At 40.0% G+C, this 23,544-nt stretch overlaps 1 protein-coding gene across 1 annotated transcript in view; it reads left to right on the top strand.

Annotated features, from left to right (window-relative positions):
• Positions 1-308: 308 nt before the first annotated feature.
• The window catches only part of Zdhhc15 (zinc finger DHHC-type palmitoyltransferase 15), a 96,018-nt gene continuing 72,782 nt past the window's right edge, over positions 309-23,544 (top strand). The window contains exons 1-2 of the mRNA XM_028891966.2: positions 309-713; positions 21,085-21,111. Coding sequence (XP_028747799.1) covers positions 578-713; positions 21,085-21,111 — 163 coding nt within the window. The 5' untranslated portion in view covers positions 309-577. The remainder of the gene's footprint in view (positions 714-21,084; positions 21,112-23,544) is intronic.

Genomic DNA, 23,544 nt, shown 5'->3' with positions numbered 1-23,544 from the left:
AGCATACTGTTCAGGCAGCTGTGGGAGGATGGGGATGGCTGACCTTTAATTCATGAGATGCTACTGTGCTGTGCGTATCTTTCACACAGTTCTGTGTACTTGTGTGTCTAGGGGTTGAGACAGCAGAGAAAAGGAGAGACAGGGGAAGGAAGAGAGGGGAAAACGGAATTGAGAAGGTGGACGCAGTGCAGTAAGGGCAGATGGGCGGATCCACATTTCTTAGGTTTTACAGTTTTGCAGAGGTCCAGCCCTGCAAGCTGAGAAGAGCCAGGGGTTGGGGGTGGGGTGAAAAGGTGGAAAGGGGAGGGACTGTAGTCCCTCGAACCCGCCGGCCTGGCCTGCCTGGCGACCACCTTCTGCCCCACCACGGCGGGTTCCTCCAGCCGTGACTCTCGCCTACCGTGCCAGGCAGGGCGCGCTGGGCAGCGCAGCCCCACAGGTGGCAGCGGCTCGGGGACGGTTCCCGCCAGGCTAGGCAGTGGAGCGCCGCACAGCGCGCCTTCCCGCCTCCCAGCCGCCGCCCAAGCAGTTCCCGGCGGGCGCCAGCAGGCCTGCTCGGTCGATCTTCGAGCCGAAGATGCGGCGGGGCTGGAAGATGGCTCTGTCTGGGGGGCTGCGGTGCTGCCGCCGGGTACTGTCCTGGGTGCCAGTGCTCGTTATTGTCCTCGTCGTTCTCTGGTCCTACTATGCCTACGTCTTTGAACTCTGCCTGGGTAAGTGGGTCTGGGCACATAAAGTGGGGAAATTATGCTCCAGCATAAATCATCTGCCCTATCCTTCTCACTGATGTCCCCAGTGCGCTCAGCCCTCACTCTGCGGTTTTCCTTTCGCTCCCGGAAAAACTCCCAGTCTGCAACCTTAGGCTGCTCACAGTATCTCCCACGCGCCTTCCCACGAGGGTCCCACCACGTCGCCATTGCCCCTCCTCTGGGTTCTTATTTCTTTGCCCTACCCACGATAATTTCCTGGCTCTTCCCACTAAGACACCCCCCTCCCCCCGCTTTCCCATACAGGGTAACCACTTAGTCTGCACTTTCTCCTTCTGAGCCCACCCAACCAGTTGAGGAAGCACCATACCCTGTGTCCTTAAAGTGCCCGCTCCACCAATGCATCCAACTAAGAGTCCCACCATTTTCCCCTTCTACTAGGATTCCTTCCTTACTGGGGATTCCCTACTAGGAATCCAAAAATATTTCCTGTATTCTCATATTAGCTCACCTTTTCTCCACACTGGGCTCCATACTTTCTCTCTGCAATCCTCACACACACAGGCTGACATGTTTCACATCTCCACCCACTTATGATCCTCTCACATCAGAACATTTTGTGTTATTTCACTTTTCACACAGTGAAATCCCTCCATCCTTTCCCTGAGATCCCAGAGTGCACGCGTGTGTGCATACACACACACACACACACAGAGACAGAGAGAGAGAGAGAGAGAGAGAGACAGAAGAGAGAAGAGAGAGAGAGAAAGAGGAGAGAAGAGAGAGGCTTCAGATGTTCACCTTATGACTCTACAGGATGCTCTGTTCTATCTCACATTTAACACGGTGATAATAAACTTTCCTCTTTCTTTCTCTGTGGGCTTTCCTCATTTTCAGAATTTTCAGAGTTCTAGTGGTGTGGGGGTTCTACAAAACACTTTCTTCTCATATTAGAGCTCCTAATTGTACCACATTGGGGTGCCCTCCAGCCTCTTCCCTTTTCACTTTGGGAAGCATTCAACTCCTTCCCATTAAAGGGCCCACATTATTTTCTGACACGTCACACTAGTGACCTGCTTTGTCATATTATGATCATGTCTCATCCGCTATAATCTCATACTAGAATGTTCTCTTTACACTTCAAAGAGTTCCTACACTCACTACCACATCCCACTGAAGAGCCACTTTTTCTTTTTCTTTCTCTCCCTTTCTCTCTCTCTCTCTCTCTCTTTTTTTTTTTTTTTTCTTTTTTGGTTGTTCGAGACAGGGTTTCTCTGTGTAGTTTTGGTGCCTGTCCTGGAGTTCGCTCTGTAGATAAGACTGGCCTTGAACTCACAGAAATTCACCTGCCTCTGCCTCCCGAGTGCTGGGATTAAGGGTGTGCGCCACCACCGCCCGGCTGCCCCTCCTTTTCTAGCCCAGATTTACCCTTATCTTTTCTGAGAATCACTCCCCCGCCCAGTGTTTTTCCACTGTTCCCACCACATTCTGTCTCTGGTGTTTGTCATTGTTTCCTCTAGGAGTGCACCTGCCCCCTGCCTTCTCAGGCCTGGGAAATTCAGCTCTTTCTTGCTGAAGTTTGTAACACTTTCTGCCCTTTCCAATGGGAGTATCATTTCCTGTTTCATCTTAGACCACTTCTTTAGATGATGCTAGTCTTTTCTTCTATCCTGGCCTGCCACACCAAGAATCACTGTAGTCCCTTATTAGAATATGGTTCCCACCATATGTCTTGTGCTTTCAATCTCAGAATTCTACATTATTTCACAACACAAAATCCAAGACCCTTCCTTCTATTTACCTGGCCCCTGCACTTCGATTCTCATGGGCTCCAGTCCTCTGTCTATTAAATATGGCCTTCTAACATTCTCATAAACCCTAATTAGTTTTCACAATATATTCTGTCTCCTCTCAACAGAAATTTCTCACAAGCCATTGAAAAATCCCCATATCTTTTCAAATGAGATCCCATTAACACCTATTATCTTTTCAGTACTAGAAACCCATTGCCAGCAGCACCCATACACTTGTGACCTGCACTCCCCCCTATTCGTTCTATGTGGGGTTCTCATTGTCCCCCAGTAGTAGTCCTACTCGTTCCACCAGACATCTCCTCAAATTTGCCTTCCCATGACTCATTTATTTCCTCATATCTTAACTTATCACTGTAAATATTACAGTTATTGTGCTGCTTTTCAGCCCCAGGACCCAACTACACTTACAACCTCCTTCTCCTACATATTTGGCAAAACTACACTCTACCCCTACACAGACTTGGGTGAAGTAGGGAGGCAAGAAGTGACCCTGTTTTTCTGATATAAAACTTCCTTCTAATCAACTCTATACATCAAGGTTTGGCTTTTTTCTGGCCTTCTTAACAATGTTATGGAAATACAGAAAAGACTTTTAAAAATAACTTTTGTTTGTTGCTTTCATGGATAGATAGTTAGGCTGTTTTCCCTTTCTTCATCTCAACCTGATATTAAGGTATACTAAGTAGACTCTACAGTGACTTGAAAGTTGTCCTGTTCTCAGACCGTGTTCGCTTTTTTGAATGATTAACTAAGGGATCAAAAGTTCAGCTCCATTGTTATTGTATGTACACTGTTCCTAGGAACAAAGCCACACTGTAAACACTATTAAACCTACTTTAAAGTCCTTTAGTACTGACTTACTAGAGTTCACCAAGAAATCATGTTAAAAATCAGTAATGATGAGAGTTAACTCTTACATAGTACTTACTTTGTGCCAGGAAAAAAAATGTCCTCATTACTGTAGCTATATTAACAGTCTATACATCACCTCATTTAATCCTCACAGCTATATAGGGTAGGTACCATTATTATCCCCACTGTGCGGATATGTAAACTGAATCAACAAACTGAGGTAAAACCAAGAATCAGTGTAAATAGTCAGGTGTGGTGGCACACACTTGTAGTCTCAGTATTTGTGAAATAGAGGCAGGAGGGCCAGGAGTCCAAAGACATCCTCAGCTACATGGAAAGTTTGAAGCCAGGCTGGGTTCTTATGCCCCACCACCCCCCAAAAAAATCAGTGCATATAATTAGCTTGCTATAAGTTCTTCGTCTTGGCATACTAAAAGCTGCAAGAAAGCTTAGGGCTTCTTTTGCTATGGTAAACACACTTGCACAGAACTTGCCGTATGCCAGGCTTAATTTCTGATTGAGCACAGACATACACATACAGAGTACTCTTAACCTTTATGAGGTACATACTGTCATTATGCCCAGTTTGAAAACAAGTAAACTGAGGCATGGACAGATCACGTAGTTTATCTGAGATTATAGAGCTAGTAAATTTTTAAACTTGGATGGCAACACAGGCAGTGGGGCCCCTCAGTCTATGCTAGCTACCATGCTGCTTCCTCTGAACTAGCGCAGAGGTCAAAGCTTGTAACCACTAGGGCCCAGTATAACCTGAAAGTGCGTTTTATTTGGCTCAGACAGTTGGTTTTGTTTGGTTTGGTATCAGTTAGCATTATTTAAACTAGGCTAAGCCCAGCAAAGATTCTCAATCTGAGCTAGGAGGATCGCATGAGCCTAGGAGTCCAAAACAAGCCTCTATAATATATAGAACCCATCTCAAAAAATAAAAATCAGTAAATTAAGTGGCCTTGATGCCTGAGTCTGGTTCCACCATTATTCTATGATGTCATCTTCACTTTACAATATTAAATGTTTTCCAAAGTTTTAAATTAAATGTGTGCGTGTGTGCATGTGTGTGTGTGTGTGTGTGTGTGTGTGTGTGTGTGGCGTTTGGAGGGATGTGTCACAGTATGATTTTTAGGAAATCAAAATTTCCTAAAGTTATATTTAGTTTATAGTTGAGAACTGGAAGTCAAGCCTGCCTATCAAAAAAGCCATCCCTTTACCAATATAAAAAAACAAACAAACAGTAGATTAGGGTTTTGTTATGACTTAAAAAATAATATTAAAGAACTAACTTCCTTCTAAAAAAAAACCATCTCTCCTAAATATCAGGCTATAACTGAAACTAAAGGTGATAATTTTGTACTTTTATTTTATAATACTTTTAATTACAAAATAATTACATCATTTCCTCCTTCCCTTTCCTCAAACACGCTACAGCCTGATCAGTCTGTATCACATAGTTGTATGTATGTTTTCAGGGCTGACCATTTTGTATTGGATAATCCATTGGTGTGTTGTTCCCTGGGGAAGACTATTTCTCCTGCTCTCAGCATTCCTTAGTTGCTTGCAGTTCTTTGTCTAGGGTCAAGGCCCCATGAGGTTTCCCCCCTCCATATTAGCATGTCTATTGTTGTCACTCTTGTTCTGGTCTTGTTGATAAGAATGTGTGGTTGTAGCCTCTTCTGCCTTTTCTAGGACACATAATCTCAAAGCAAACTTTCTATTCTCTGGCTGTCCCAGTCTTTCCACCCTCTCTTCTGTAATGATTTCTGAGCCTTGGGTGCAGGAATTGGTGTTGTAGGTACATCAGTTGGAATATAATTTTTTTTATTAATTCTACTTTTACAAGCTGGAAGACCTAGGACAGGTCATGTAATCTCTTTCAACCTCAGTTGTTTTCCTATGCAGTTTACTAGTATGGTTGTTTATTCATACCACAAATACTTGCTCAGTACTTACTATACCCCAAGCATTGCTATTGTAAAGTTTAAATAATGTGATGCCTGAAAAGCATGAACTATAGTTCATAGCACATTTTAAGAGTGTGTTACATGTCAACTTACTACATTAATAAGAATACAAAGTCTTCTACTTCCTTTAAGAAAAGAAGCTTACATTTTTTGTAGTGACTATTAATGTGTTTTGTCAAACATTTTAAAAGCCTTGAAAAGTTTCAAGCTTGAAAATAAGACTTGATCGTAAAACCATCTCTTTCCCCCTTTGAATTTCAAATACATAGTCATGAAGGATTTACAGTCAATTTCCCCCATAGGCTTACATATTTAATAAGAAAGAAAATAATAGTATCCATTTCATTAAGGTAAATGTTATATGACAAAAAACAATCATTTGAAAATATTCAGTCATTTAGTACATTTACAATGTTGTGAAGCCATTATTACTTCAATGTAAGTCCCACATTATTATTGTTACCCCCAAAAGAAAACCATGTAGACATTAAAAAATAACTCAGTTTTCTCTAAGGGTGTGGTACCTGGTAGTCCACCGACCCAGTGGGTGGCCTCACCACAATACCCATGAGTGTGGGGGTAGCAAAAATTAGCGTCAGTGGGTTATTTAATAAAAGGATATTAAGTTAGGAATGATGGGGATGTATCTGTTTGGAGCTAAAGAGACATAACTCCCTGTTCCCTTCACCTCCAGTCCCTGTCAACCACGCATCTATATTCTATAATCTCTCTCTGTCTCTGTCTTTCTGTCTGTCTCTCTGTCTTTCTGTCTGTCTGTCTGTCTGTCTCTCTCTCTCTGTGTGTATCTGTGTGTCTGTGTCCTTTTGTATCTGGCTTCTTCCAAATAGCATTATGTTTCCAAAATCTACCTACATTGCAGCATCTAACAGTAAAGCATTCCTTTAATAGATTAATAATATTCTATTCTATGTCTTTGCCAGAGTTTGTCTATACATCTGTTCAAGGACATTTGGGATGTTTTTACCTTTTTTTTGTTCTGAACAAGGATACTATGAACAATTGTATGGAAATGATTTTATATGTGTGTGTGTGTGTGTGTGTGTGTGTGTGTGTGTGTGTGTATTCCAGTTTTAAAATATATATACCAGAGAGAAAGATGGGAATAATTGAATTGTATGGTAACTTTTTGAGGAACCTCTAAACTGTTTTTCAATGTAACTAAACCATTTTACATTTCTACTAACAATGAAAGGGAAAGGGTTTCAATTTATCTGAATTATCACCAAATATCTTTTTCCATAAAAAAATGACTACCTTGGTATAGTGTGTAACACAGTATCTTTTTGTGGCTTGATTTGCATTTTCTGAGTAAGTAAACATGTTGAGTGTATTTTAGTCATTTGACCAATTTTACATCTTCTTTGAAAAATATCTATACAGACTGAGCAGGTCGTATTTATATATTTAGGAATACATACAAACACATGCATGTAACTACAATTAATGGAAAAAGAAGCCATGAATTTGAAAGAGAGCAAGGGATGGGTGTATTTGGAGGAAGGAAAGGGAAGAAGAAAATGATATAATTGTAATCTTGAAAAATAAAGAAAATATTAAAAAAGAAAAATATTCAATTTTTTCCCATTTTAAAAAAAGTCTTCATTTTCTTTCCTAAAAATGTCTTAGCATACAAAATGAGTTTCATTCTAGTATCTTCATATATATCTGTAATTGTACCTTGTGCATAGTCACCTACATTATCCTCTATTGTCCTCTCTCTTGCTTGTCCCCTTCCTCTCTCCAAAAAGTCCCTCTTCTACTTTTGTGTCGTGTGTCGTGTGTGTCTGTGTGTGTGTGTGTGTGTGTGTGTGTGTGTGTGTGAGATATTTGCCCCCCCATCACTTCCTTTTTCTTGCCTTCTGATCTCTTCTCTCCCCATGTACCTCCCTTCTCCTTCCATGTAGATTTCCTACTCTTATGTAGATATCTTTGTTTTAATTCTAGAGTTGTCAAAGTATCAAGGACTAGGGGGGTCCAGCCCCTCGATAGTCCCCTCCCAGGGTCCGGGAAGAATCTACAACCAGCTGATAATTAATCTTTAATGGGAAGAAATGAATCTATGTACACGAAACTCCTTAGTCCATATACTTTATTATTCTATGACAGTTACAAGCTTATATTCTGCTCTCATATTTAGGTCATCTTTAACCTGATTTCTCTCTACACTTGTCTGCAATCCCCTCTAGGTTCTATCTTAATTCCTTCATCTAGTTCTGTCCCTTCTAGGTTCTCATCTATCTAGTTCTTTCCCCTATCAGCTCCTCTCCCGTCTCCTTCTCTCTCATCTGGCTCTTCCTCATCTTGTTCTTCCCCATCTGGCTCTTCCTCATCTTCCATCTTGTTCCTCTAGTCCTCTCTTTTAGCTCTTCAATCTAGTTCTTCCCCATCTCAGTTCGTTCCTCTCAAGTTCTTACCCATCTAGTTCTTCCATTCTCTTTTCTCTTCACCTCTTGTGTCCTGGAAGTCTCGGTATATAAAAGGGAGGATCCGAGCTAAATTGTGTAAAGCTATTAACATCCACCTCTCCTAGGCGGTGTCCCCTTGTGGAATTTACCGTAAGTCAGGAGACTTGCACGTGGGCTGTAACCATTGTTAGTCCACCTGGGACTAACAATGGGCGCCCACCTGGGTGGTGTTTCCTGTAGTCCTTGAAAGTGGCCAAGGGAGATAGATAATCTGATTCCAGAGAAAGCCTTTCCTGAGGCTGTTCTCCAAATACCTGGAATGTGTATGTCCAGAGAGTGATCAGTCTACACTGTTAGTCCTTCTTAGGGGAAAGTCAATTGGAAAAACTAGGAAGGCACACATGATTTTCATAACAGAAGACAGCTGATATATAACAAGCCAAGTAACACAAAAACTCCTTTGGATTTGGCTTCCTCTGGAGGAATTCCCTGATTCCTCCAGGTAGTGACTTTGCCATAATCAGCTGAGTTCTTATGATATATTCCTGCGGCCCGCAGCATCAAAGGAGAAAAAACATGCTAATTTTCTTTCTGAATCTGGCTTATTTTGCCTAACACGATGATCTCCAGTTCCAACAATTTTCTTGCAAATTACAAAATTTCATTAATTTTTATGGCTGAACAAAACTCCATTTTGTGTGTGTGCATGTGTGTGTGTGTATTTATCACATTTTATCTTTTCATCTGTTCATAAGCCTGTAGGCTAATTCCATATTTGGGCTATTATGAAAAATGCTGCAGTAAACATGAACGCACAAGTATCTATATGGTATGCCAACACAAAGTCTTTTAGGTATAGACCCAAGAATGGTAATGTTGAGTCATATGTTTAGTTCTATTTTTGAGGCTTTTTAATCATTAATTTTCAGTTAGTATACAAAGTCATGAGTTTCAGTGTGACATTTCAGACATACATATCTTTGTGCTTTGTTCATATTCAGCTTACGATTGCCTTTCCTTGTTCCCCTTCCCCTTCCCTCTCCTGTTGGTCTCCTTCCTCTCCTCCAAATAGTCTGTTTTCATGCCTTCTGTAGGCATGTATACATATATAATCTATAAGCATATGTAATGAGATTCCACATATGAGAGAAAATGTGGGGTATCGTTTTTTCTCCCACCACCACCTTTGTTTTCCCTACATACTCCCTTTGGTTTCTATATCATATATAAACAGAAATAGAAATAGTGTTAAGTGAAGATACTGGGTATGAGTGAAATGTGGAGCTTTCTGATTCTGGCTTAATTCACTTAATATGATGATTTGAAGTTCCACCAGTTTCTCTGAAAACAACGTCCTTTCATTGTTTAAGTGAGATGTGCTAAAAATAGCAATTTTTGTGTGCAGTAAGATAGGTTCAAAAGCACAGACTAAAAAACTAACATCTGAAATGCCATACAACCATGGGTATATTAATTCAGATTTCACTTTGGTTCATAAAAGGACTAGACAGCTCGACTTATTATTCCCCATGCTTACACAAATTATTATAGAGATCTCCTAAACATTGATTCAAATGGAAATGGAAATGAGAACCCGTTTCCTGGGGAATTTTACCCCATGACAGCAATAACCCCAAACTTAAGAAATGGCTGTTCATGCCTTAGACAATGGAGATGGCTTATCTCACACAAACTGGTGCTTAGTGACCCAGGTGAGTCCAAATGGTAGTAATGTCTCAAAGGTGGAGAAAAATGATTACACCCAGATCTAAAGAGACCAATGTAAACTCAGGCAAAATCATCACTCTTGCCAACAGAGGCATGGACAAGGCAACAAGCAGACAGGCAAAGCAGCAAGAGCACTCCTTCTGAGATGCAGTACAGGAGGCTAGTGTGTGGCTTGAGAAAGGGATAGCTAGCTGCTTGTCCTGACAGGTGCCAGGTTTTCCTCGGGATCTTATCCATGGTGTTGTCTCGGCATGGATAGCTTCCGGTCCCTTTCTCTAAAGTGGGCTTTCCTGGATACCAAGAAGGCCTGTGTGACCTGAACTTCTGAGGTTCTTCTTCTGGCTGAAGCCTACCAAAGCTGTTGCCAAAACCTGTAGGCTCTGCTTCCCGTTGCTCTTCTGAAAACACAAGAAAAATGATTAGCAGAGAAGACAGATTCTGTTCAAGCCTGGACCTGAGGGAACAAGGATAGACATTCCATCTCAGAGATAGCCTCCTTTTCGATTTCTAGTCTTTTGAAGAATTTCTGTACTGCTTTCCATGGTGGCTGCACTGGTTTACATTCCAACCAGTGATGTATGCAGTTTTTTTTTTCCCAGAATCCTTGTGAGCATTTGTTGCTATTTCCTTCCTTTCTAATAACCATTCTGCCAGGAGTCAGATGGATTTACAAAGTGGTTTAAATTTACATTTCTGTGGAGGCTAAGATATTTTAACACTTTTGAAAATATTTATTGATCATTTTGTATTCTTGTTTTGAGAACTATGTATTAAGTTTTCTGTCCCATTTTTGATTGCATGATTTGGAGTTTTTGAGTCTGGCCTTGAACTCAGAGATCTGCACCTGACTCTGTCTCACAAGTGTGGGATTAAAGGCATACACCACCACACCTGGCTGTAGCAGTCTTTTCATATGGTTAGTTTATTCCTGGGTACTTTAAATTTTTGAAGCTGTTGTGAATGGAATCATTTTTCTGATTGCCTTCTTACCAGATTAATTTCATTACAGAAAAGCTGCTGATGGACTGGAGAGGTATCTCTGTTGGTAAAATGCTTGTTGCATAAGCCTGAGTTCAATCGCCATAATCCACATAAAGAAATCTGAGCAGAGTGATGCACATCTGTAGTCATACTACTGTGGACACAGAGACAGGCAGGTCCTTGGCGGCTCACTGGCCAACTATTCTAGCCCACTTAGTGAGCTCAAGGGTAGTGAGAAGACCCTGCCTCAAAAACAAAACCAAAAAACAAGGTGGATAGTAACAACACCTGAGGTTGACCACTGTCCTTCACACACATGCATGAATACACACACACACACACACATACACACACACACACACACACACACTCACTCACTCACTCACACCAAAGTCTGTATATATTGACTTTAGGTCCTGAAAATAACGTATGTATGAGTTTTCCAGTGGCGTCTTTGAGAATAGTTTCATATGGTTTCAAGCTGAGATAATTTGCCTTCTTTCCTATTTGTATCTCTTTTATTCTTTCTCTTGCCTTATTGTTCTGTCAAGAATTCAAGCACAATATTAACTAAGAGTGGAGAAAATGGGCACTCTTTTCTCATTTTAAAAGAAACCTTTCAAATTTTACCCCATTTAGTATTACACTGGCTATAGGTTTGTTATATATAGCCTCTATTATACTGAGGAATATTCCTTCTATTCATGGTTTTTCTGGGGACTATCATGAAAGCACACTGAATTTGTGAAAGGCCTTTTCATCATCTATTGATGTGATCATGTTATTTATGTCCCTGAGTGTATTTATGCTCTGTATTATTCTTATCAGTTTGTATGTTGCATAATCCTTTTATTCTATTAAGAATTTTTTTGTATTTATGTTCATTAGGTAAATTCAGTGTGGGTGTGGGAGAGAGGGGGGTGATCTAGTTTTGTTACTAAGGTGATAGTAACATAATGAGATTGAGATTGGTAGTGTTTCTGCCTTTTCTATTTTATGGAGTAGTTTGAGCATAATTGTTAATAGTTGATAGTTCATCTTTAAAGATCTAGCAGAATTTGGTGGTAAATGTGTCTTATCCTGTGCTTTTCTTTGTTAGAAGACTCTATTGCTGTTTTAATCTCTTCTTATTCTAGATGTTATATTATTTATATATTATTTTATTCAAATTTCTAGTTAGTACTCCAACAATTTGATTTCGTTGCGACATTTTCACAAGTATGTCAGTACACTGTCTTTGCCCCTTGGCCACCCTCCCTGTACTCTCAATCTCTTACTCCTCTTGCTTTCATGTCACATATACCTTATTACAACCTATTGTTAGCTCCCTCCCTGTCCCCTTTAGATTTCACCATCTTCTCTCATTGTCCTCTTTCTACCTTATGTCCTGCATATGTATCTGTTGTTGTTGTTTCCCTGAGACAGGATCTTATTGTGTAGCTGTGCCTGTCCTGGATCTTGCTCTGTAGACCAGGCTGGCCTCAAACTCTCAGAGATCCACCTACTTCAGCCTCCTACATGCTTGGATAAAAGAAGTGTGCCACTACGCCCAGCTCCCATATATATATATATATGTATACAGGAGTTCAAATCTAGATTCTGTATGTAAAAGAAAACATACAATATTTGTCTTTTTTAGTTGGCTAGTTTCATTGAACATAATCATCTCCAGTTCATTCATTTCCTATGAGTATTTGCTTCTCTCTCTCTCTTTTTTAATAGCTATTTGATTTCCATTTATCTATTGATGGCACCATTGATCATTTCCTGTTTCTCTGGAATCTGTTATTGCCTGTTGAGTTGCTTCCTTCTTAATTACTTTACTAACTGTATTAGTTACATTTCTATTACTGTGAAGAATGCCATGACCACAATTAGAAGGAAAGGTTTATTTGGGCTTATGGTGCCATGGGTATAAGAGTCACTCACGGTGGGGCAACATGGCAGCAAGCAGCAGAATACCAAGAGTTCATGGCGTGATCCCCAAGCAGGAAGTAGAGAGAGTGAACTGGCAATGGCACAAGTCATTTAACTCTCAAAGCCCACACCCAGGGTCATTCTCCTCCAACAGGATCACATCTCCTAAGCCTCCCCAACAACATCACCAACTGGGGACCAGGCATTCAAATGCCTGGAACTACTGGGTCCATTCAAATCATCACACTAACCTATTTAAAGACTATATTCTTTGTCATGCATGGTCTATCAATTCTCTCTTCCTTAAATAGTGTTCAGCTAGTGGTGTAGGGGTTCCTCCAAAAGTTTACAGTCAGCACAGAAATGACCCATGAGAGGCAAGAAGGAAATCTGGCTCATTGTGACTTAGTTAACTGGTGTTGATCAAACTTCTAGAGTCTGACACTAGGCAGTTTATTTTAGCCATATTTAAGCATAGCACAATTTTGGGAAAAAAGTTTCCTGATGATGAATGAAGCCTGTGTATACAACAAAGCTTAAGACTTGTTTACACTGAAGCTCTTTACAAATTGCATATGATTTCTTCCATAAAGATGGGTTCTGTTAACTCAGAAACAATGCTCAAGATAAGAGTCTATGGAGAATGACTGAGCTAAACATAACAGCCCAGGGGGGTCAGGAGTGGCTTGACACAGAAATTACCTAGGCTGTTGTAAAGTACAAGTGACATCTCTCAGAAGGATGGGTTTTATGGACTGAGAAGCAATGCTCAAGATCTAGGGAGGAAGAGTCTGGGATAAACAAATATAATAGTCTGGAGGACTTCAGTGAAGCCTGACCCTACAGATAGCAAAAGATTACCAGGTCATAAACTACATCCTTCCCCAGCATTCCATGTGGAACACAGGCAAACATCTACTTCCTTTGAAGAGATAAGCCTGCATGTTTAACTTTCCTGTTTTCCCTGGTGCTTATCTGTGTGCACAAGGACCTTGTACCCTCTACATAGTAGTTAAGCAGAGATTTTGTGGATGCCTGGAGTAATATATATATATTTGGAAAAGTGTTACACCTCAGGCTTTGCAGATAGGCTTTGTGTTGGAATTTCCTTTAGCCATCATTAACTCAGCTGTTTACAACTACACCTAAGCCCTCTCTTCCTGTTTTTCAATTTCTGAAGCCCATCTGGAAGGAAAAGCTTGGAGTTTTTGCAGGCCTTTTAAGAACAGGCATCACATTTTGAATGTCTGCCTGCCCTTCTCAGTTCTGTGGTCCACATGGTAGCACTTAATTATCCTCATTCCACCGTCTGTTTTGCTGACCTTCTCTTGACCTAGCATCGAAAAGAGCAAAGTCGATGGGTGAGAGATCACTTGTCAGTACTGACATGATCAGACATGATCCATGTGCAGAAGGCAGAAGTCAAATAGGGGTTAAAAGCTGCACATTAGCATAACTTAGTTCAACACTGGAAAAATAATGATGATGATGAAGAGGAAGAGGAGAGTGAGAAGGAACAGCAGCAGCGGAAAGGTGAACAATGGCCACCAGCCTAGGGAAGGAGTGCGCTCTGTATTACAAATACTTGAATACGTGGCAGAAGAGAAGGCACTCAGACGTGAGTTTGACAATGAACTTGATTTTAAAAGTATTTTTACACCTGAAATTCCTTAAAGAGCCAATCAATATAAGGGAAAAATCCTTTCTTGCAAAATTTCCAGTTGAGAGTTACAAACTTTTGATGAGAAAATACCATATTTTAAAAGATCATGACATTTATTTTCACAGTTCTGAATTTTTCTTTATTTTTTAACACCATCTTTTGCATTATTAAAGAAAGAGACTAAAATATTCCAGTCAAAATTGAAATGAAGATGTTGTAAGAGTCATCTGAAACTTTTTTGCAAAATGAATCTCTTATCAGGAATCTCCTGGGTAAGTGTACAGCTAACTAATTCTATAACGAACCTGCCATGCATGGTGATAAATGATGTGGTGATACCTGCTGTTTCTTCAAATTTTAATTTACTACTAGGGAAGGAAAGGACTGGAGTTACCATTGAATAGCTTTTTTTTGTTTTTTGTTTTTTTTCGAGACAGGGTTTCTCTGCGTAGCTTTGCGCCTTTCCTGGAACTCACTTGGTAGCCCAGGCTGGCCTCGAACTCACAGAGATCCGCCTGCCTCTGCCTCCCGAGTGCTGGGATTAAAGGCGTGCGCCACCACCGCCCGACTTGAATAGCTTTTTATTGTCATTTCTCTTCCATATTTACTGAATGTAACTAGATATGAAGACAGAAGTGGAGTGCATGGGGCTGAACGGGCTAGTCAACAAATGTAGAGAAAACACGGAAGAAACTATGTCGTGACTGCCAGAAACAAACATAGGAATAGTCGAGAGATTTACATTTTTGAAGGAAGAAAGCTAAAAAGTGCAAGTGGAATTTATTTTAATGATTTATTTAATCCAATATATGAAAATATTTCCATTTCAACATATTATCCATGCAAAATTATTAACAAAATATTTTTATTCATTTTTATATTCCATTTTCCGAAGCTAGTTTCTTTTTTATTGAAATTTTTTTTTCTGACAATGTGTTTGGATCAGTTTCCCTTCCCCCAATTTCTCCCAAATTCCCTACATTTTCACCCCTCACCTTCACACACTTTCTTTCTCTCAGGCAAACAAATGGAAAAAACTACAAATAAACCAAAATGAACAAAAAAGAAAGAAAAAAGAAGACGCACACATACACACCAAAACCCATTAAAACACAAAACTGGAAAACATACAAGCAAAAGAAGAATCAGACAAAAATGCTTTTGAGCTGGGCGGTGGTGGCGCACGCCTTTAATCCCAGCACTCGGGAGGCAGAGGCAGGCGGATCTCTGTGAGTTCAAGGCCAGCCTGGGCTACCAAGTGAGTTCCAGGAAAGGCGCAAAGCTTCACAGAGAAACCCTGTCTCAAAAAAACCCAAAAAAAAAAAAAAAATGCTTTTGAGTTTGTTTTGTTCTGGCCGTCCACTTCCTTCTGCATCTGGATTGTATAGTCTAATCTCACTACATGGTAAGAGTCTTGCAGGTACTTTAAGCTGGCTGTGCTCTGTCTGGAATTCTTCTGTATCTACATCGTCTCATTCCAATACCAACAAGTGATCTTCCATCACCCACAGTCTTGTAGCAAATGGCCAAACAAATGAGAATTAGGGCCCAATTAACAGCAATTATGCATAAAGAATTCACAAATCTGTTTACCTGGACTTAAACAAACATAACATATACGCACAAACATTGCATGGTGCCTCACTAATATGTACAACTTTGTTTATGAGCTTCACTTAAAAAGAAATAAGTAAATGAAAGCAAGAACATTCAGCCTGATGTACCAAAGAACAGTTAATCAGGTACTCTTCATTCATGTTAGTCTCCAAGCAACTCAGCTTTTACTCACTTCATTTTTTAAAATTTTTACTTTTTTAGGCTGTGTTTGTATATGTGTGTGTTTGTGTGTGTTGTGTGTGCACTCATGCACATATTTGTGCACATGCCCACGGAGGCTAGAAGATGTTGAATCCCCCTGGAACTGGTGTTACAGGCAGCTGCAGGCAGTGTGACATGAGTACTTGGAATTAAACCAAAGCCGCAAGCTCTCTTGACCACTGAGCCTACTTCATTTGAAAGAGATGTAATTAGCCAGTTGGCATGTATAAAAATCATGAAGTCCCAGGTTGACCCACCAACACTTCTTATTTACATTTCATTTGTATTGTCAGAATATATGCCAATTTTATGAATTGGTTTTATTTTAATTTTAACTTTTTTTTGCAAATTTTGTATGTGAGTACACTATATTTACATCTTTTTTACCTCTCCCTCTGACCCTCCAGCGCCTCCTGTGTGCCTTTCCCACACCCCCTATAATTCATGACCTCTTCTATAATTATTGCTGTTAGGTACACAAAAAAACAAAACAAAACAATTGTGGGATATTAGTTGAAGATGTATTCCATTAGTTTATACTGTGGAATATTTAATGATGCAAAGATGTGTTGGATTCTTTTATGTTGCATTTGTTTAACTCTGTGAAGCTGTGCCTGTCTAAAACACCCGATTGTTCTAATAAAGAGCTGAATGGCCAATAGCTAAGCAAGAGAGAAATAGGCAAGGCTGCCAGGCAGAGAATAAATAGAAGGAGAAAGAGGAAAAGAAAGGAGCGAGAAAGGGAGAAGGAGAGGAGGACGCCAGGGGCCAGCCACACAGCCAGCCACAGAGTAAGAAGGAAAGCAAGGTATATAGAATAGAGAAAGATAAAAGCCCAGAGGCAAATGGTAGATGAGATAATTTAAGAAAAGCTGGCTAGAAATAATTCAAGCTAAGGCCAGGCATTTATAAAAATAAGTCCCCCTGTATTTATTTGGGAGCTGGGTGACAGGCCCCCAAATATCAAAGAACAAAAAAGAACCAACTACAAATAATGAGTCCAATTAGTGTTGCCCTCGTGTGTGTGTGTGTGTGTGTGTGTGTGTGTGTGTGTGTGTGTGTGTGTGTGTGTAAAATGTTAGGACTGACTGCCTAGGACTGGGAAATCTGTCAGGGGGTCATCCCTGAAGAGAACAAATTTGCTGTCCTGTAGCAGCTATTGACTGCTTGCAGCTCTTCATCTTGGTGTGCGGCCTTGTGAAACTTTCCTCTGTCCACATTTCCATGTCGGCTGAAACCGTGTTGAGAGTGTATGGGTGTATGAACTCCCCAGTCATGTCAGGAAGATGCTCTCTCTCAGCATTTTTTCTCATTCTCTGGATCTTACAGTCTTCATGCCTTCTCTTCTACAAAGATCCCTGAACCTTAGGTGTGGAGTTGTATTGTAGATATTCCAGCTGGGGTGAGCATTCAGCAGTCAGTTGTTGTCTGCTTTTTGGTCAGTTGTGGATCTCTGTAGTAACCCCTCTCTGCTGAAAAAAAAAATGCTTCATTGATGAGTGGTGTGAGATGCACTCATCTATGAGTAGGACGCTAAATATTGAAGCTTTATTGATGTAGAAAAGTGGTACTAGTAGGTTCCCTTCTAGAGTTATGACTTCTGTAGCCACAGGTTCTTGGCTGGGTTCACAGTAACAGGAATGAGCTACCTCCTACTGAATGGGCCTTAAGTCCAATTAGACAACTGTTTGTTAATCCTCAAACATGAGTGCCACTTTTGCACCATTAGGATATCTTATAAGTTCAGTCATTAGTTTTAGTTCTCAGGGTTGATAGCTGAGTAAGACTGTTAATAAATTTTCTCCCTAGGCAGTTTGCATAGCACCTTCCGATATGTTGAAAGCTAGCCAAAGTGCATGGTGTCTTCAGCAATAGGGCCATACTTTCAAGCTGTGTGAGAGGTAATGAAGAGAAATGGCAATAAGCTGGATTGTTTTGAAGGCTCTCCTGGCACTTCAGTTTTTCTTAGATACTCTGTGGCTCCTGGGAGAGCATTATCACTCCCATGTGGGGTAACTCTATCTCAAAAAGAATATATATATATGTTTTTCTAGACAGGGTTTCTCTGTATAAGAGCTACGGCTGTCCTGGAACTTGCTCTGTAGACCAGACTGGCCTCGAACTCACAGAGATCCACTTGCCGCTACCTCCCGAGTGCTGGGATTAAAGGCATGTGCCACCACCGCCCAGCATATAATGTATTTTTAAGTAAGCTTATAAAATAATGTGTTTCCCTATGGCTTTTCAAACATCCTTAGTGTTCTTTCTCTCTCCCTTCTCTCCCCCTCTGTATGACCCTTTCTTACTGCACTCGAGTTAAGCCCCTTCCCCATTTTCTCCATCCACCCTCCATTAGCACCTGTGCTGTACTATCCCTCTCTCTAGGACTCCTCCTCCCTTCCTCAATGGTCTTTTTTTTTTTACTTTCTTGGCTTTTTGTTACTCAAGTTATATATGCAACTCTGAAGATTCAGAACTAGGAACAAGAATTAAAAGAGAGCATGCAGTATTTGTCTCTCTGCTTCTGGGTTACCTCACTCAGTATATTTTCCAGTTCCATCCATTTCCCTGCAAATTTCATGATTTCACTTGTCTCTTCAGCTGAATAGAATTCTATATTATATCTATTATTAGAAAAAAGAAGGAATCAAGTTATCAGCTTTTTAACACAGACCAAATTTATCATTAAAAAACTCCATTCAAATGATCATTCAAAGAATAATTTAAAACACACACACACACACACACACACACACACACACCTGTGTGTAAAGGGAAGGAAAATGTTCAAATTTTAGATGGTCTTTTAATAAAAAACTTAGAGCCAGATATTGGGGTGAAAGCTGAAAGATCAGAGAAGCAGAGCAAGCTACAGCCAACCTCACCTCACCAACTCCTCAATTGATCCTGTTTCCACAAATCCTCAGACTGAAAGCCTGTGATTCCTCACCCGAAAGGGTCTCAGCTGACTGCTTTAGTTCCTGTCTCCTCACCCCTTATACCTTTCTCCACCCTGCTGTCACTTCCTGGGATTAAAGGCATGTGTGCTTCCCAGTACTGGGATTAAAGGTGTGTGCCACCACTGCCTAGCTGTTTCCCGTGTGGCCTCGAACTCACAGAGACCCAGACAGATCTCTGCCTCCCAAGTGATAGGATTAAAGGTGTGTGCCACCACTGTCCGGCCTCTATGACTAATCTAGTGGCTGGCTCTGTCCTCTGATCCTCAGGCAAGCTTTATTCGGGTACACAATGTATCACCACAGGAAAAAGTATGACTAATGAAAGGACTGAAGAAATAGCACCTAAAATATATTTTCACTCACTGTTTTGACCCCATTTCCTCTCACTCTTAACTGTTCTGACAAAAAATAGATAGATAGATAGATAGATAGATAGATAGATAGATAGATAGATAGATAGATAAGTAGATTTAAAACTGGAGTTCGCCGGGTGGCAGTGGCACATGCCTTTAATCCCAGCACTTGGGAGGCAGAGCCAGGCGGGATCTCTGTGAGTTCGAAGCCAGCCTGGTCTACAGAGCGAGATCCAGGACAGGCACCAAAACTACACAGAGAAACCCTGTCTTGAAAAAGAAAAAAAGAAAAAAAACCCTTCAAACTGGAGTTCTGCTTCTCTTAGCATCAAGCACACACAGATGGTGATGATGCAGACAGATAGGTCCCATTTGTGTGATGATGTTTTAAACAGGAGTGATACATAACTCATGGTAAACCTGCAAAGGATGATTGGACGAGCTAGATGCAGTATGTGGGAAAATCTCTGGAGACTAGAACTAATCCCAACTCTGCTGCTTTCAGTTCAGTATTCAATGAATCATAAGCTAGTTGACATTTTATTATAAACAGGCTTTTTATTAGGTGACTTTTGCTCAATGGTAGGTTAACCTAAGTATTCTAAGGATGAATAAAATAGGTGTCTTATTTACAGTTTCCATTGCTGTGATAAAATACCATGACCAAAATCAACTTATGAATGAAAGGATTCGTTTTATCTTATAACTTGTCGTGCATCACTGATGAAAGTTAGAACAGGAACCTGGAGGCAGGAGCTGATGCAGAGGCCATGGAGGGGAGCTGCATATTGGCGTGCTCCTCATAATTTTCTCAGCCTGCTTTCTTATAGCACCCAGGACCACCAGCCCAGTGGTAGGATTATCAGCCCAGGGATGGCACCACCCACAATGACCTGGGTCCTCCCCCATCAATCACTAATTAAGAAAATGACCTACAGACTTGTCTACTGCCCTATCCTATGTAGGTATTTTCTCAACTGAGAGTCCTTCCCAAATGACTCTAACTTATATCAAGTTGACATAAAACTATCCAGCACAGTAAGTCAGGCAGGCTAAGCTATGAGATTCAATAAGTTAGATGTCTTAGAATAATTTTCTTTCCCTTTTTCCTTTTCACACTGCCCTTAAACTCACTATGTAGCTGTGGATGATCTTTAACATCAACCCCTCCTGCTCCCACCTCCTAGGTTCTGAGTTGCAGCATGCAGCACCATTCCCAGTTTTATGTGGTGCTGGGGCACACATTTTACCAGTTGACCTAGGTCCCCAGTACAACACTTTCAGTTTAAAGATCTTTTCAACAGTGGCTTAGATGGGATATCACTTCATCATCACTTGAGGGACATCTGTAATAACTTCCCAATTTATCAGCTTTTAAGTTTATAACAGCATGTTATTTATCTCATATTGTTTGACTTGTTGGGTTTTTTAAAGGTTATTTCTATATTTGTTAAATGAATGATGTTTAAAAGAATATTACATTATTGTGTTAAGGATTTGTGCTCATGAATGCCATGGCATGCATGGGAGTCAGTTCTCTCCTTCCCCGATAGGGGGCCTGGGGAGCAAACTCAGGTTTTCAGGCTTGGCAGCAAGCACCTTTAACCACTGAACCATCTCAACAGCCTATGAATTCTTAATTACTAAAGATTTAAGAGAAGGAAACTATCAGAGGATGGAATTTAGTCCTCCTTTCCATCCTTCATCTTACGATTCTGGCTTTCTAAAATACCATTGTTGACTTGTTCAAAATACAATGCTGTGGAAAAATTAACTAGACAACACATTTTAAAATATCACTGATCTCTCTCTCTCTCTCTCTCTCTCTCTCTCTCTCTCTCTCTCTCTCTCTCTCTCTCTCTCTCTCTCTCGTTCTTTTCTCTCCACAGTGACTGTTTTGAGCCCAGCAGAAAAAGGTAAGTGTATATTGTGAACTGTGTTGGTTAGGAATGTATCATGTATCCTTTTCTTTTTCAAAAAGTAAATTATAAAAAGTCTATAAGCTGAGCAACTTTACAAAAAGTATGCTTGGTTCATTAGAACATTTAGGGTGATTTTTTTAAAAGGAAATTTACTCAGAAATAGGTCAAATAATATTTTCAGTGGCCCTTTTAACTATAAGATAGCAATTAGAAATTATCAAGATTCATGGTGACATGGACGTAGGTAATCACATTATCTTCCATAGTGACACCTAAGCTCTCTCTTGTTCTGCCATTATTGTCCTAGCTACCTGACCTTCTTCCCAACCCACACCCTCTTTTAGATATAGAGTAAGGGTCCCACAGGATATGACCATCACAGTTCCTGTATGTTCTTGTGTTCCTCTCAACAGATCATCACCATCTTAGCTTGACCTACAATTTTTTGAAAACACTGAGACACTTCGAATTTAAAATGTGTAAGCTAATCATGAGTCTCCATGAACAATTAGTTTTACATTATTTTATCAGTAAGATCCAGAGTATATAGAGTGTAGTTTATAGTGTCACTTTTAATTCTCATTTTATGGGAGTTTGTTGTTCGAATTCATTGACCTCCCAGCATTCAGGATCTGCTGTGTTACTGTTCTGCTTTGCTGTTGCTCATTTAACATGGATAACAGATCAGTAGGAATGGGAGACAATGGACAATAGTACTTAAAAGTGTGGGCTCTAGAGCCGGATTGAATTTACAGCTCTGCTCTTTTTTTTCCTAATAAAATATTGTACCCTCATGCTATTATTTGCATACATAATAGAAACAATAATACTACCTAATTTGTGAAGATGTTATGAAGACAGTTTAATTGCACATAAAGCAGTTAGAACAAAGGTGAATAGAGCACATCCTAAAAGCTCAATAAACATGTACTGGTATTGTGACAGCAATAGAGCAAGTCTTAAGTTGCCATTTATTCTTATGTATGGTTCTTAAAGTCAGAAATCATCTTGTATAAATACTAAATAATTATAAATATCTCCTGTTACAAACTTTCAAGATCAGCTGGATGGGGACTTAAGTGATATTCTACCATTAGAGGCATAATAACAATGTTCTTATTATTCCAAATAATAATAATAACTTATTGTGCTTGGTATCCTGCTAATACAAAAATGTATAATTTTATTGTCTCTTCTGATTCTAAGAGTCCTAAGTTCTTTTCTCATGACAATCCTTAAATTTACCCGCACAGTAAGCAATGATATTAGATTTTGCTTCTACAGTCTGTAATGGGATGTAGTGGAATTTAGGAGACAGAAGGTCTAGGTTGGAGATCTAGCTGTGTCGTTTGCTAGCTCTGTGACCTTCATCAGGTAACTTACTTTCTTTGAACTTTAATTTCTATAAAAAAAAAAAATAACAGCCCTTTGACATCGCAAGGCTTTTCTGTAAGCTAATAAATATCTGTAGCTAGTTTGCTTTGTTAGGAATCCTGACATAAAAAAGTAACAATAGAGATGTTAACACCCAACAAAGCAGACTTGCTACAGACAGTAAGCTAATGACTATCTGAGGTACTTAATAACTGTGCATTTGTGATTTGTCTCCAACAACATTGAACCTTTAAAGTAGACTAAAATAAGTAACATGACTGTCAGAAGGAAATGAAATCTCCAAATCACATGACTTTTCATTGTCTCCAAAATTTAAGGAAACTGTAGTCAAACATACTGGAAAAGGTTTCTGTTTTTGTCTGCTTTATGGCTCCTATACTGGGTCAAATAGTCTTCCACCAAATTTCATGGCCACCTGAAACATTGGGATGTGTCCCTCTTTGTAACAGGATTTGGGGCCATATATGTAACTATGTCAAGGTGAAGTCATACAAGATTAGACTTGTGTTCTAAAGGAGATTTGGATATGTAGATAGAGAAAAGAGCCTCGGATAGGAGGAAGGGTGGTCCTGGTGCCTCAAATGAGTACTGAAGATTATCTGCAACCAAAGGAAGCTAGGGGAAAGCAGGGAAGAATTTGGTGCTGGAGTTTTGAGCAAGAGTATACTCCAGAACTGTGAGGGAATACATTTCTCTTTTGTAAAGCACCCAGGTTTAGTTTCCTAAATCCCCAGGAAACTAATAGAGTACCTGGTAAATTTCAAATTTCAAAGTTCTCTTAACAGTGCTTTAGAAATTAGGAGAGTTGTAACAGTAACAGATAAGTAAGACAGACCTATCTGCAATTAGTTGACTTTGCCACTTACCATATGTATGACATGGGGAAATTAAGCTAAGTTTTACTTTCCTCCTTTGTAAAATGGAGATAACACTTACCTTCTGTGGATATTTTGAGCAAATATTTTAGCATAGTGTCCGGTACATGATAAATATAAGTAGTAGTAGGTACTATTACCATCTGATGATGATAAT

The sequence above is a fragment of the Peromyscus leucopus genome, chromosome X (assembly GCF_004664715.2).
Source record: "Peromyscus leucopus breed LL Stock chromosome X, UCI_PerLeu_2.1, whole genome shotgun sequence".
Lineage (NCBI taxonomy): Eukaryota > Metazoa > Chordata > Mammalia > Rodentia > Cricetidae > Peromyscus > Peromyscus leucopus.
Note: the sequence above shows the minus strand (reverse complement) of the source record. Positions and strands in the feature narration are given on the sequence as shown.